This window comes from Apostichopus japonicus, chromosome 1, assembly GCF_037975245.1.
Source record: "Apostichopus japonicus isolate 1M-3 chromosome 1, ASM3797524v1, whole genome shotgun sequence".
Classification (NCBI taxonomy): domain Eukaryota; kingdom Metazoa; phylum Echinodermata; class Holothuroidea; order Aspidochirotida; family Stichopodidae; genus Apostichopus; species Apostichopus japonicus.
Window position 1 is genome coordinate 5,169,061 of NC_092561.1, and position 15,809 is coordinate 5,184,869.

A 15,809-nucleotide genomic window follows, 5' to 3' on the forward strand; every position below is an offset into this window, starting at 1 on the left:
AGAAAAAAGCCTCTCACACACACACAATTTCAATACAGATAATGAAGCTGGAAAAGTATAATGTTAATTGAAATGAAAGTGTACTTGTTTGCACAAGTGCAATTACATGTACCTATATGTATATACATGAGGATATATGTACGTACATAAACTGGTATTAGTGAAGTGCACGTCCAGGTGGAGTTTTAAAAACACGGTGTAGCTGTATAGGATTCCGTAAACTTCGAACATAGACTGCTTGGTTTTGCTTCAATCGACTGATTTAAACGGTGAGTTTGTACCGCAATAGTCGTTTACTGCATGTATACAAAGTATGTTGCATTAGCTATACGCCATTGCCAGGCACACGCACACATATTACGTACATACTTACACGCATTCACACCCGCACACAGCAAGAATGTTTCAGTGCATGAAGAAAAATGCTTTTGAAGGGTGGCAGTCATATGCACGTTGAACTTTCAATATTTGTCACCATTTTTCGACTTCCTTAGTCTTATACTTAGTCTTCACTGAAACAATATTATAACATATAATTAGACATTATTATTTGACTATCTAGCAATACTAATACTGATGACCAGTATCTGCAACATATATGGGTGGAGTTGTCACGTGTCATTGAAAAGAGTTTTGTACATGCGTAGAGTGAAATCACGTCCCCGTGTTACGACGAAGGTTTCAACAATATTTAATAACATAAATGACATATAGTATACGCACAACGCATGAGAGTTGAAAGTCATCACAATTCTGGGTTCTCTGTTAACATTATCGAAAGATACAATGGATAAATGGATCGTCTTAGTGGCCTGCTGTGCTCGTTCGTTTCTCGTATCCGGATGTCTAAAGTCAAATGGAGTTTTGCTCGATGAAATGGTTCTTCGGCTATCTACCACACATGCCACTGTTGCATGGATCTTCTCGTTACAAAATGGATTATCATACATAATGGGTGGGTTTTGAAGAAGATTTTTTTTGGTGCTTTTGTCCACATTTTATTGTTATCTTTGTCAAACTTAGTCTGTTGTGTGATGGCAAGGAAAACAACGTGCATGCACGTATTGAAATCAACTTGCGCGAGAAAAAGTCAGAATGATTTATTTTTTTCTGTTCCATATTCTTCTTTGCACTATTAAGGGTATAAAGGTACTCCAAATCTTGAATGAGTGAAATATTATGACACAATTGATTACGAGCTGTGATACACTACAAGGACTTTTAATTTATTTTATGCCACAAGACGGAGGCAAGGGGGGGGGGAGGGGAGGGGTAGCGCGCACGCCCCACTGTCTGCTTCCCCCTGAGATTTCCACTTCCTAAATGAATAAAGACATACGATAATGTGAACGCCTGGACAGTATGCGCTATTTCAGTTGGTCATAGCGAAATGTTCTTATAATTACTTCTGATTTCATTAGTCAGTAGTGTGCTACCTCAAGATTCTAGGCACGTATTGAATGAATGGCGTCCAAAAAATACACTCATCACACGGTATATGTACGATCGCGGATGCTATGACCGTGCGTTTGGTTTGGTTTCACGAGTTTTGTTAGAAAAACAATAAACGTAGATCTGAGAGCTCCTACGATTTAACCAGCGTGAACCCAGAAGCGCTTAATAAATGTAATTATGATACAACATGTGTTGATGTTGTAGACATATGTATAACAAGATGATTTTGTTTTTGTGTGCAAACTTTCAGAATGTTTCCGTTTGGTTTAAGTTTCCATTTTATTAATCATGAAAAAGGTTCTAATTTACACCCGGATGTTAAATAGATAATTCTTTCTTAAATAAAGTCTAATCACTTGTCAGATGTGAATTTTGTTAAAATATATTTATGACTGGCATATCATATCAAGGACCAAACAGAAGTAAACTTGAAGATTTCTAGATGTGAGTCCCCCCCCCCCCCTTGGACCTAGCCGGGGCTTTGTCCTTGGACCCCATCAGGGGCTCTATGGCGGGCCCCTGGACCCCACCTTATAAAGGCTTTGCGACACAGCGCTCACTCCTTCATTTTTATCCATGTTCAGTCATTTATGCCCCTCCGCCACTTTTCATTTGGGATTGACGCCCATGTCACACTCTTTGCTTCTCTCTTTCTAGCTCCTGTTACAACGTCCCTCGCGAAAACATTTGGGAAGAGGCCAACTGCGATATGTGGAGGTGTATTGACAGGATTATCATACATTTATTGTGGTATATATGTAAGATCTCCTTGGCAACTCTTACTGGCATTCGTCGTATCTGGTGAGTATGTAAAGAATAAAATACAAGTAGTAAATCACTGAAAGACTACGAACCGCTATTTGTTTAATATCGTTACAAGAAAAGAAAAAACATAAGTACCGGTAAAATGTCAGAATATAACTAGTTAACATCATCATTCTAACGTTAACATCAACATATTTGTTTCAATATCAGTATATCAGAAATAACATGAACATGTTACAACTCAACTTCAGAATGTCAAGAATTATATAAACAGTTCTACTCAATCTGAGAAACGCATAAGGTTTTGTTTGAACCTACAGACGTTTATCGGCGCTGTCATTCGTTTCACAATTGCAGAATTTATACCAACATGTTCAGAAACATGTTGAAGATGGCGTTCCGTATTATGTAGACAGTACGAAACTTCAATCGATAGTCAGGGCAAAATTGACATGGTAGTATACTTTTGTTGGCGATTGCGAATACCGAGAGCTAAAACGTTCTATAAATATCTATAAATATAGCAAACTAAAAGGAGAGATTTACTGGTATGTTGAAAGTCAACTTGTGTTTCAGAGCGGTATAGTATGATATAACTATGATACATGAGCGTGTTATTCTTTTTATATTGGTATGCCGACGGCTAAACAGATTGACATGCCGAAGGCCAAATGAAAACATCAGAGATATACGCTGCTGATTAACTCTAACGATAGCTTTGAACCAACATCCACAGTTGTTTCGAAAATATCGGCTTGAACATTTAGTTTGAACATATAGTTGTGCTAGTTTTGAACATATAAGGTGAGGTAGGTAGTTTTGCAAATAGTGAACGATAAACAATAGGACGGTGAATTCAACCAAAAATCGCATACTGTTAGACTATATACATGACACTGTGCTTCTTCTGAAATTGCACAACAGTTTCAAAAACTAGAGTACCATAACCATGTAGTGCATATTGGTGATGGAACGGAACTGGAATGTCCATGAACGGCTAAATGCAATTCGTGGCCGTCTTCTCGCCTGGAACGTATACGCTTCCCGTATACCTTAAGGTAAGGGCCTGGAAACTCGAGATAGGGTATTTGGGCCCTGCATTCGGGTATATCAGCAACAAACATATATATATAAATATATTAAAATAACCCACCACATACTACAAGCTTTCCTACGTAAGAGTTACTTGTGCACAAACTTTTGGCGAAAAACTTTCAAATGGGTAATTTTACCAACGGTTTGCGTTCGTACATTGTTTAAAATTGACATTCAAGGGTATTGCTATACTTCAAGGGTATTTATGAGTGTAAATCGATATTGTTTAATGGGTAAATCTTCCCGCTCTGTTTAAACTTTAAAATGTGTAAAAGTAAGTAGGCCTGACGTTTCGATCCTAGCAGGATCTTCATCTGAGGCTGAATGACAAGTAACAGAAACTACAAGGGACAACTTACAAGCACAGAATCCAGATAGTTTAAAGAGTAGGGTGACCACAAAAGAAATTGATGTTAGAGGATTAGTTGACAAAGGGTGGAGAAAAGAAAGAAACCAGAAGAGGGTAGAGGAGAGGTGGAGATAAACTGTAAATGGACAAAGAGAAGATTAAGACGTAGGAAATTAACTGAAGAAGGACAAAGATTGGAAAGTGTGGTGAAGAGAGATGGAAGAGAGCTAGTAGAAGAGGGGTGACAGAAGGGAAACAAGGGGAGATGGAGACGGGGAGGGGGCAGAAGAAAGGTTAGTCATGTCCTTCCTGAATGTTGAGCCCATGAGGTTGAATGGTGCGAAGGCGTTTCATCCACAGTCTCTCTCTCTCTGTTGAATCGTACTAGGTCAGCAGGGCTACCTAAGGATTCAATCCCCTGTAGGGACATGTCATTGATGGTATGGTTGGGAAGGTTAAAGTTTTCTCCAACCGGGGTCTCAGTCTTCATGGTGTTGACTGTGGATTCGTGGCCATAAAAACACTTCTTGACTGTGGTTTTGCTTCCACCAACATACTGGATGACGAAAACTCTACAAGAGATGAGAAAGATGACATAAGAGGTTTTGCAAGTGATGTGACCTTAGTCTTGTATATGAGGTGGATGCTTTGGCTGGTGATGGAATTGGCTTCAACAATGTGTTGGCTGCAGACGAGGCATCTCGAAGTACGATCAACTTAGAAAGTACCATGCTGAATGGGTTGTATAGGAAGTTGGAAGTTAGAGAGGTGGAACACCAGCACGCACAAGAAGGTTCCGTAGGTTGCGCGGACGTCTGTAGGCAATGGTGGGTTTTCAGGGACGACCTTTTGAAGTCTATCTGAAGTAAGGAGAATGTTGTGGTTGATAGTTGTGATTTTCTGAAAAGGAGGCAATTCCAGACTGGCAGTGGCGGGGATGGCAGTTAGAAGAGAGTTTATACTGGTGTGTTTCTGTGGGCTTGGTGTATAAGTCAGTGGAGAGAGCCGTTTTCCTTGCGAACAGTCACATCGAGGAAGTTAACCTGTTACTGAGAGTAATCAGAGGTGACTTTAATGGTGGTGTGGAAGGAATTGATGTGTTTAATGAAGGTGAGCAAGCTTTCTTCATCAATGGTACAAACAAAGAAGATGTCACAAATGTAGTGCCACCAGAAAAGAGGACGACAAGTTTAACGGAGCATGCGCTAGACATTAACGGAAGAAGATCCTGCTATAGGATCGAAATGTCGGGCCAAGGGCGGCGGAAGCACTTTTAATCTGGGGGGCACCGACATCAAAGGGCACTTTGCAGAAATTCGATTGGACTGATGCAGCCTTATATTTAGTACCCTTTATAACTCTTATTGTATTATCTTATTTGCGTATACACATCACTCCATCAACGCCCCCCCCCCCCACTCAAGGAAAATATGCATACTAGCACTGTAATATCCAATGTGCAAATTGGGAAACAAGGAACAAGTTTTCTTTTGAGACAAAATGAGGTGAAATCATGCTAGTTGCTAAAGTAGGAATCTTCCGAATTAGAGTTAATTTCTTGTTAATATCTTAACAATTTTTTTTTATTCGAAATAGCTTTGAGTTTCAGCCACAGAAATTCATTAAAAGTCAGGGGCGTAGCCAGGATTTGCAAAGTTGTATGCACGACTATCTGAGCGGAGCGCCACCATCGGTTGGCGCGGAGCGTACAAGAAATTTTTTAGTTTTACAAACCCCTCAGATGGCCGGAAACGGCCCTTCCCGAGTGTTCATTCTGGTTCCGTGGCCTCTTGCTAACTTGAGACACCTCAATTTTTATGTAGAAAAAGGGCACATTTTTAACCTGAGGAAAAGTGGGGGGGCACGTGCCCCCTGTGCCCCCCCGGTTCCGCCGCCCTTGTGTCGGGCCCACTTACTTTTACACGTTCCCTTAAAAAGGCTCTTCAGTGGATAACCAGTTTGCTAACAGTTTTTCTTCTATTAAACTGTAAAATAGTAATAGTTTATACATTATTGTGGAAATATGAAAATGACAACAATTTATTTCCAGCAATTGTGTACAGTACATGAATATTTAACAATTGACAAACGAATATTTTGATATACAACACAATCTAGAGAGACAGGTAAAAAAAAAAAAAACATTCATCATGATAATTTATATACAATATTTAAGCTATACAAATGCATGGAAAAGGAGAAAAAAAGCGCAATGCTTATAGAATGTATTTCCCATTTGAATATAATAAATATATAAATATACTGGAGAGAAATTGGTGAAAGGAAAGAAAACTCAAACAAAAATTAATGATAGTAAAAAATAAAATAAAATAAATGAATTTGTCGCAAATCAATACAGTAAAGGTTGGAAGTAAGAAATTTGTTTTGGCATTGATTAGTTGACAATAGATTTTTTTGTATCTATATTAAAAAGAGTTCAAGGTTGACTTAATTATACTATCTAATGAGTTCCAGAGTTTAACCCCAGATATGGAGATGGAAACATGTTTTTTCCTTGTCCTCGCATAATTTACATAGAAATTATATTTAAATCGTTTATTCGAAACTAAGGGAAAATAATTTTGTAGAGTTGAAGGTAAACCAATTTGAAATATACACCACCAGTGTGCTAAATTTATCATCCACATGTTAAGTTTGTCACCGTTGTGTTTATTCATTTTCAAATATATAATATTACAACTTATAATGGCTAATTAGTAGGTAACTCTACGCGAATTTATGGGTAACTTTATAACCCATAAAACTTAATGTGCATGGCAGTGTATTGGCACATCAAGGTCGGAATCAAGTAAAACGAGCATCTAGACAATGCCAGCATATCAATACCGTACTTTTCAACTGATTTAATTGAACCCTTAAGTAGTGTGTGCATAAGCCGTGAATTTTCGAGATGAAGTAAATAGAGCGTATAGACAATGCCACCATAAAAATACTGCACATTTCAACTGATTTAATCGAGCCGCTCATTGCCAGCTTGGTTGTATATTTAGTGAATGTTGGAAAGCAAAGTAATACGAGTGACAGTAATGTTACCAGAGAAACATTTTGCGTCGCGATTTAACACCAACCGCGTTTATTGTATGACCCATTTTCTTGCTGGCGGCCGGTCCGCCCCTCATTTCGCCCACCCTGCCCCTCCTTTAACCTCCATGGAACTCTTTCAATCGCCCTTGTACTTCCCCACGCTTTGATCTTGCAGAAATTTCACCAAGATCAACTCATCAAAAATCTCTGTACCTACAATGTGCAGTGTCGATAAATTAGTACGCAGTTCATTATGCATGTGAATGCCGGTTGGAACTTCGAAGTTTCAACCGCACATGCGCAATTCCTGAAAACCTGTGAAAGAAAGATCATACCGCCGTACTACAGAAATTAATACATAGAAGCCATATTGCACCTGCTGACACCAGTAAACTTTACAGCAATTTGATGGCGGCTTGCGTCATCTTGGCACACCCATAACAATGACTCGCGCAAAGGGTGCCTACGTTACAGTAACGAGGGTTTTAATGAAAACCTGATCTTATCATAAAAATATCTTTCATTTTCACATATAGAAATATATGATGCGCTAGATTAACTCAAATTTTGCGCAAACAAGAAATGACACGAATTACAACTTACGTATATTTAGCCGCTGCTAACAAGTTGTTCTAACTTTTTGATAAAAAAATCGTAACATGTGCCATTATTGATGTAGGCCTTTTAACGTTTATTGAAGACTACCACAGTACATTCTTGTCTACTTACAAGAAGTCTCTTTCTTCTGTAATATTATATTGCTTTCATTTTGTAAATTATTCTCCATATTGTAACTCGTAGATGCTTTCGGTGATGCATGGTGACTCACATATCAAAAAGGATGCATAAATTTACCACGAACATTTAATCTTCACCGTCATTTGATTACAAGGTACAAGGACTCTTAGTTGCATTGTAATTAGCAATTTCTTTATTAGCAGTTATGCCTATAGAGGCAAACAGCAATAGCAGACTGTCATCTCAGTCTCCAAAGTATGTTATCACCATTACTTTAGTTGAATTCTACTTTCCTATCCTAGTAATTGCATATAGCCTATATGCTGGGCCCAGTTACGCCTTCAGCTTTCCTACAACGATTACGTTATAGTTATACCACTAGCAGTCAGTACTAGTTAACTAGTGGCTAGGCTAGGCAAGCCATATGCTTTGGCCTGCCTGCATGTGTCACTGCCAGTGAATTGTCAAAGGCTGAAAGGACAGACACAGTCTTGCGGTAATGTATAACAGAGACTCCTTGGCATTGCTTATACATGTCATTATAGAATGTTTCATATTGAAATTTTGATCATAGATTTGCATTAAGATATAGGGCAGCATCAAGACCTGAATTTTGTCCTTTAGATTGAACTATTTAAATCAAAACAAAAAATGATACATACAGCCCTCATTTAAAGGTTGTTAGGCTAATATCATCAAAGTGTACTACACAGATCTAGACCATCCTATTTTTTCTAAACTTAGATCCTGCCATTTTGGACCATTCCAAAGGCAAAATATTGCGTCCACTAGATATCAATTTTGCTGTTGATCTAAAATTTCCCTCAGTTTACGGATAACATCCTATGATTGAAGCCGCATGCATGGTTTAGTTAAGAGGTTAATCATACTAATGAAAGACTTTTTGAACTAAATGTTCAATTTTTTCACGCTAACACAGCTAATCTGAAGTTTGAGGAGACCTGATTGTTGGGCCAAATTACTACATTGCGGGGGGGGGGGGGGGGGTTCAGTTTTGATATTTAACTATGTTGCATGCAAGACATGTGACAATATCAAGGATCGTAAGGAAGTGAGCGATAAGTTAATTTGTGCCTCAAAGTAGAAATTATCATATCTCTTTTCTTCAACCGGCCAACTAAGTCAGTAAACCAAAGATGAAGTGTTTCATTTCCCATGGAATAGTCTAAACATAACTAGTTGACTACAATAACTTCATTCAACAATTGGCATCCAAAAGTCATAAATTTGAGCCGCTCTAGTGCACCTTCATGAAGGGTGTCATACTTAAGTCAATACTAAGTTACATGAATTGCTGAAGCAATTGAAACTGTATAATGACTATATGATATATTACAGCACATATAGTTCTCGAGTCACTGCTATGAAGCACTGTTTTAAGCTTTCAGCTTATTATGCTTATTACGTTTACCATTACTTTGTTGATGCAACATTTATTTTCAGCAAGTACTAATGGTTTAGATCATGAAAGTAAGCATGTGATATATTTATGTGGTGTGTTTTAAGTTAGTTTTATTTATTTTATAACCATCTGTACTATTTCATTGGTCAAGCCAAACATTTGTGGATGTTTACAATCATATGGTGGCTGGTCAATCAATTAGGTGCGCTTAAGGATGAATCCTGATGGCAGTACTTGGAGTAGATCATGCTATCAAGTGACATATTATTGATGCTCGTGTGAATTTGAGGACTGTTTTTCTATACGCAAGCTTGACTGTAATGTACGTTGTGTAAAAGTAACTGTAGTGAGTTGAAAATAGGTCCTTAGTACAATCATGTTATTGTTCTTCTGTTTTTGGCTGGCTCATGAATTATTCATAGCTTGGTCCACATGGGCAGCATGTGGTCAACAGCATCTCTTTGTCTATTACCTCACTTTCCCTTATTTTGTTAATGTAGGTACATTTTTAAGCTAAAGTAGTGCTGCTTAAATTCCATCCTGTAAGTCTGTTTTACTATTGATTCTTACTTTCTTATGTATACATGTTTAAAAATACTTATAATTTGGTGCTAGAATCAAATCTCTAAAGTAATACGGGGTTTGGATGTAATTATTAAGAATATCCATGCGCTTGTTAGCCTGAGTTTATGCTAATGCACCCTCCTGGCTTGGCGTGGGTAAGAGTTGCATGTGGGAATTTCAAGGAGCATGATCTTTATTAGAATCGGAGAAGAAAAGTTCGTCCGTTTCCAGTATAAAACGATGATTAAGAGTTAATTTTGGTTCTGTTGGCTACTCGGTTGTGCGATGGTGAAGGTCTGTCTACGAGGGCACAACTTGTAAAATTTTGACATATTTGGCTTGGAGCTGCTTTCTATGCTTTCCTGTTCTCTACGTTTTCTGTTTATCTACACTGAATAAATTGGTGAAATCGTATACCGCTGTCTCTGAATCTGGTCTTAACGAGCAGGCTGACCCTTCCTTCGACTTCCCCTCCGCGTCCCTTCATAACCAAGGGTGCTTTTACACTAGATCCGGATTAGTTCCCCTCATATATCAGACGACCATCTCTTTATGGGGTAGACTTATGCATTGATTCGGAGGAATTTACACTTGAGTCGTGCTCTGATCGTCCCCCGCTTTGCACTGGATGTTGGTAAAAACAAATCGGATTGGAATTGTGTCATGCGCAACCGCGGAACGTGTAGTACGCATACTCCAACACTTTCGTTGTCATGGTTGCATAGCCTTAGGGTGACAATACAACGCTATGTACGGCCCACACGCACTCAATCTACGTAGGAATTAGCACATGCATGATACAGGACTGGAATTTCACACGATAATGCATGTGACGTAATGTGGTCACCGTACACTCGAGACACTGTTGGTGCGGGAGTGTTTAGATTGCAAAATTGATCTCGACGTCCGGATCAGATCCTGGTCTCTGCCAGCATCTAAATAGAAGGATCCGGGATATGAACGTTGTTAACACTACAATCGTGATCCCGACGACAGGATCAGATCCTGACGTCGAGATCTGATCCGGATCTAGTGTAAAAGTAATCAAATTAGTGGGTAAATTAAAATCCCGCACAGAGCACGATAGCGGGTTATCCAACATCTTTGCCGGATATAAACTACCACATTTTGTGTCGCCATGAGGGATTTACATTTACTCATGTTTGTGTTCATAAACCCACTTAATATTTTAGAGTGGATAACGTATTTGAATATATATAAACCCTATTTTAAGAATATAGTGTGAGGAATTTCATTTTTAATGTGAACACAATAAAATTGGAGTAAATGAATAGAGGAAAACTGACTGGAAAATGTTAAACAATTTACTTATATGATTAAGTCAATATCAACACAATAGAATAGATAATTCAAAGTAAAAAGTAGAGAGGTAAACATTATTATTAAACGCTCAACACACCAATTATTTTTCTCTCTATAAATGATTTTTATGGATTTATAAAAGGCGTAGTTTTCACTTTTAATTCCTACGCAAATATGTTAATGTTTATGATACTGACATGCCATAGGAAAGAAAGCATATATATTGTACAATAATGTGACACGTATAAGTTTATTATACCGACGGCCCACAAATTATGGAGCGCGAACCATTATGTTCCAATTTTATGTTTATCTTCGATAGGAATCGGATTTGGTCTAATGAGTGTGACAGCCTATATTTTGGTTAAAGACCATTTCAAGGAAGAATATCCGTTGATGATTTCCGTGTCATTGACTTTCAACTATATTGGATTGGCGTTACTTCCTCTTCTTCTCCAATATTTCAGAGACCATTTTGGTCAACAAATATCACTTGTCTTATTTGGAGCTGTTCTTTGGAATCTAGTGGCATGTGGCGTCGCTTTTCGAGAACCTCGGGACATTCAGAATGGTACTAAAACAAACCCTTCTGCAAATGAAAGGCGATATCAACTTCATGTGGAAAAGACATCGTCCAACTCAGCAGTCATCTCTACGTATTTCTTTTGGTGCGATTCCCTCATTCACCATCCAATTCTCGCAATATACTGCATTGTAGAGCTTTTAACATACTATGTCTATATTTCTTGGGCACTTTTCCTGGTATCTCTAGGAACATCAGCTGGTCTTGAACCTGACCAGGCTGTTTTGCTCTCGACTTCCGGAGGCATGGGAGGTTTCTTAGGGAAGATAGCAGTGGTAGCATTGTTTCATTACGGGAAGATAAATTCAATAAGTGGATGGTTTGTACCAAGCTTTATAAATGGCATTTCTCTACTGGGTTGCGCTTTGTCAAGTAGTCAATATATACTGACTGTTTTGACGTTTATAAGCGGCTTCTGTCTGGGCGTTATCAATAGCGTCATGGTTGGCCTTTTGCCCACAGCGGTGTGTAGTAGACACTTTCAACAAGCTATGGTCCTTTCGTGTATCTGTGATGGGATCGGTGTACAATTTGGAGGATTTGCTTCCGGTAAGTATGAGAAGATCATGCATGATTGTGGCCATGTTGCTAAAAGGATGAAACAATACGATTCTCCCAGATTTCAAAGGTAGATTTTGTGTCTATGTAGGCAATTGCTGGGTTTATAATACGTCATGGAGACCAGCCTTGATTGTTAGACTTGCCAAAGTTATAGGTCGTTTCGGTTGACAATTCGACCAAACATCGGGTTAACAATGACAAAGAAATGTCAATCCTCCGTTGCTATACATATCATTACTTAACTCCGCAACCGGACAAGGTGCTCCAAACGTTTACGGGAAGTCTTGCAATACCCCGCTAACTTCTTTTCGATGGCGTATTATAGACTGACCCACAATCTAATCGACGGAGTGAATATTGCGCATTCTGATTAATCATAGTTTACACATCACGACAGTATTGTGATCCGAGAGGGTTCAATCAAATAAGGATTCCAATCGTTATGCTGGCTGAGTCAATTACGGGCCGTCAATTGGGACTTGCCTATTAGCAGTATTAATATACACATTATACCGGCCGGTGGGTGGTGCACTGTTTTATTAGAGCTTTTATTGGTAAAATAAGAATTTTGGGAATACTGAACAAAACTATGAAACTGTGTGTACTGACGTATCATGTCGACCTGTAACGTGGAAGCTATTGTGCATGGAACGAGTAGGACAGTTGTGGCCGACTAAATGTAGCCAACAGCCGTTCTGCTTAATCAATTCCAAGATCTGATACTGTAGTGAAATATTTACATCTAGTTTATATCTAGTTTTGCAATATCAGTCTGTATATAGAATTATGTGAAACTTATGTGAATTATGTATATATACACACATAGATGGATGGGTGGATGGATGGATGGGATGGGATGGGACGGGATGTATGGCTGTCTGTCTGTCTGGCTGGCTGGCTGGATGATATATTGTACTGTTCAATTCGTATCTTCGACTGGTGAGTCTCAAAAGAACGAAACTGGTCGAGAAGTGGATTCTCTGGTGTGTGTGAACTCTCTTCAAATTATATAAAGGTATCTATATATTGATATGTATAAGATTATAAAATTCGTTTCTCACTTTCTCACTCTCAATTCTGTAACTGTAACAAAATAGAGATTTACATATATAATTCTTTTACATTGTTTTGTTTCTAGGAGCCATTCATGATCTATTTGGATCTACCCCACTTGTTTTCGTGTTTGACGCTGTCGTATGCTTTATTAGTCTTCCGCTGATTCTTGGCTGGTGGTATGAAATTAATAAAGACAAGGACTGCACTACTTCTCATCCCTCGGCAGTAACCACAACCAGTGACAATGGAAATTAATTAACAACTTCCTGTTCATGGTTCATTCGTCTATAATTTTTGCCATCCAATCTCGAAGACAGTACTGTATCTATTCAGGAGCTAGACATAGGTCGGTAGTTTCTTTAGTAATAGACCCATTTGGCAGGTTTAAATTTCGTAAATTTGCTGTCATGAAATAATACTGAAATATTAATATTGAACTGGAGTCAGTAGCAAAGACAATAAACCGTTGTTCTTATTCTCGAAAAATGTTATCGATACGATTTCTATCTTCGACGCAAGATGACGAGTCTATTTCAGTTTTTCAGCATTGATCTAAAGCGGAGTGGTGGTGCACGGGTTGGGTGGCGGCTATTTCACACAGATATCACCAATATTGAAACCTCGTTGTGCATGTGCTGCTTTAGATAATTTGAAACAAACTATTAACATTATCTTAACCAATTGTTTGCTTATGTACCCACTGTCAGTTATTGGCGGGCATCACCATATTATTATCCGTTAAGGGGGCGATGGAGGAGGGGGGGGGGGGGGGACTTGCACATCAATCCCCTAGGATCGACACACTTGAATGTCTTTTATGCAAATTATGTTGATCAGATATAATTCACTTCTGTATTGTATTAAGCTGTCTGTAGTAGTACAATTACGTATTTAAAGGAAATCACACACACCACACTTTCCAATTGTTTCATGTTCAACTCTCTCTGCATTAGATGTTCATATTAGATATAGAATGTTTCCATGAGTTGCTGTGTCGGTGATGGTTTGCTAAGGCTTTGATAAATTATGGCAGGGTTCCAAATTCCTTCAACCGGACCTCTCTTCCGTGATCCACGTGGTTTAAACTTGTAGCATCGAGAGCTCTACCTCTGTAGCCTCCATTATATCTATATAGTTGCCAGTATATAGTGGCACTTGCAACTTGATTTTGCCGTTTCAGCAACGTCCTCTCCCTGCTGGGACACGTTATTTCCAAGCAATTTTGTGTAAGTTTTCCACACTTTTGCTACAAACAATTTTGAATTTAATTTTGAATTTTGGTTTTATAAGCTTTGTTCTGAATAGATTTAGCTCATTGCCAGAAGTTAAGTCAGCTGATGTATCCGTGAGCCTAGTCAAAAATGTATTCTGTATCTAGTGTTGCTTTTGAAGCTAGAATATGTCATTGAGTTTCTCACAACAGAAATCAATGCTGAAAGACTGTACTTTATCAAGTTTTTAGGTCATCTGATTTTGTACTAGGCTGTAAAAAGTCCCAAATAAGCTTTTTCACGTTAGTGACCTGTAGATTCATATTAGGATGTTTACCGTACTTCAAAAACTTTTCTTAACCTTTTGTATCTGGAGGAGAAACCTTAAAAGGTTTCCGATCAAGTTAGCAAGTTTTAGTCCTAACGCAGGGAACTCTTTTGAGTACGGTTGAGGTCGTCTATGATGCTATTAAATAAGTTATCACTTTGGCTATCTGTAACAGCAGCAAGATCTGAGGCAGGAGAGATTATTTTCTGCAATTTCTGATCTAGGCTTCTATCTCATGGATGTAACCCCAAAATGTTATTCAATAAGTACGAGTCTATTATATTGGATAAAGTCCAAGACACAGAGAAGAAACACCGCCTACATTGTATTGCTACAAAAACATATGCAAAGAGCTTTGGTGTGCCATTAATCGATGTGGAGACACATGCTCTGGGTGAAGTGTAGACCACCCGAGTCAAATGCAGCATGATTGGTGTATTACGGCTTCAGATATGTTTTTGGATTCTGTTGTTGGTGTCCTGGACAATAAAACTATATTTGAAAACGAGTTTTTGGTTTGTTTTCGTGCATTAAATGTATATATTCCTTCACACGAAGTATGGCAAGTATATCACAGTGTTTATACTGCATTTTATAAAGATAAAACTTATTTAAGAACAGAAATGTTAACGTTTAAAAATGTTGAAAAAGATGATTTTAATCTAAGTTAAAATAAGTGTAAAAGCCTAATAAAAGTTCAAACAATATGTAACTGTTATATCCGATACCTAAAAAACTGCGATATACATTTAGAAGATAACGAGAAATGAACAACTTATAATATGTCACAAACAAGTCTTCTTAATTCTTCTGTTTCTGTGTTACATGTTCTTTCAATGAAAAAGTTTCCTTTCACCCCTTCTCCGCCCTTACCTTTAATATAACTACCGTTCCAATATCGTTACTGTCCTATTTATCTATGCGGTTGGCGCCATAGACGACTATTATCACCATGACAGCGCAATGCGAGAATCAAAACACAATTTATAACGACTTAAGCAATCCTGCTAGTTATGGAGGCATTAACAAAGTTTAAGGGGTTTACCAGCTTACCCGAAAAGAAGTCAGCGACTGGTTGAGACAACATAGTACTTATACGCTTCATAAAAGCGTAAAAAAAAGCGTTTCTCCAGCTACAGAGTGGTAGCCATTTGCGATGGACCACCAGTTGGAGATGGATTTGGTTGACTTAAGTTCTCTTTCGAGATATAATCGTGGTTTTAAGTATTTGCTATCGATGTTACTTGTATCGATGTTTTATCCACATTTGCATGGGATATTATTCAAAAACAAAACGGGCCCCACGATATTTA

At 38.2% G+C, this 15,809-nt stretch overlaps 1 protein-coding gene across 1 annotated transcript; it reads left to right on the plus strand.

Moving 5' to 3' along the window:
• The first annotated feature begins 744 nt into the window (after positions 1-744).
• Positions 745-15,272, plus strand: LOC139964376 (monocarboxylate transporter 13-like). The gene is made up of 4 exons (XM_071965976.1): positions 745-955; positions 2,113-2,256; positions 11,080-11,889; positions 13,040-15,272. The coding sequence occupies exons 1-4, from the start codon at positions 787-789 to the stop codon at positions 13,210-13,212; spliced, it is 1,296 nt and encodes a 431-aa protein (XP_071822077.1). The 5' UTR covers positions 745-786; the 3' UTR covers positions 13,213-15,272.
• Positions 15,273-15,809: the final 537 nt, after the last annotated feature.

Coding starts and splice junctions, on each gene's coding strand:
- LOC139964376 (XM_071965976.1), top strand. CDS start 787: ATGGATAAATGGATCGTCTTAGTGGCCTGCTGTGCTCGTTCGTTTCTC. Junction 956..2,112: donor TGGATTATCATACATAATGG/GTGGGTTTTGAA, acceptor CTCTCTTTCTAG/CTCCTGTTACAACGTCCCTC. Junction 2,257..11,079: donor ACTGGCATTCGTCGTATCTG/GTGAGTATGTAA, acceptor TATCTTCGATAG/GAATCGGATTTGGTCTAATG.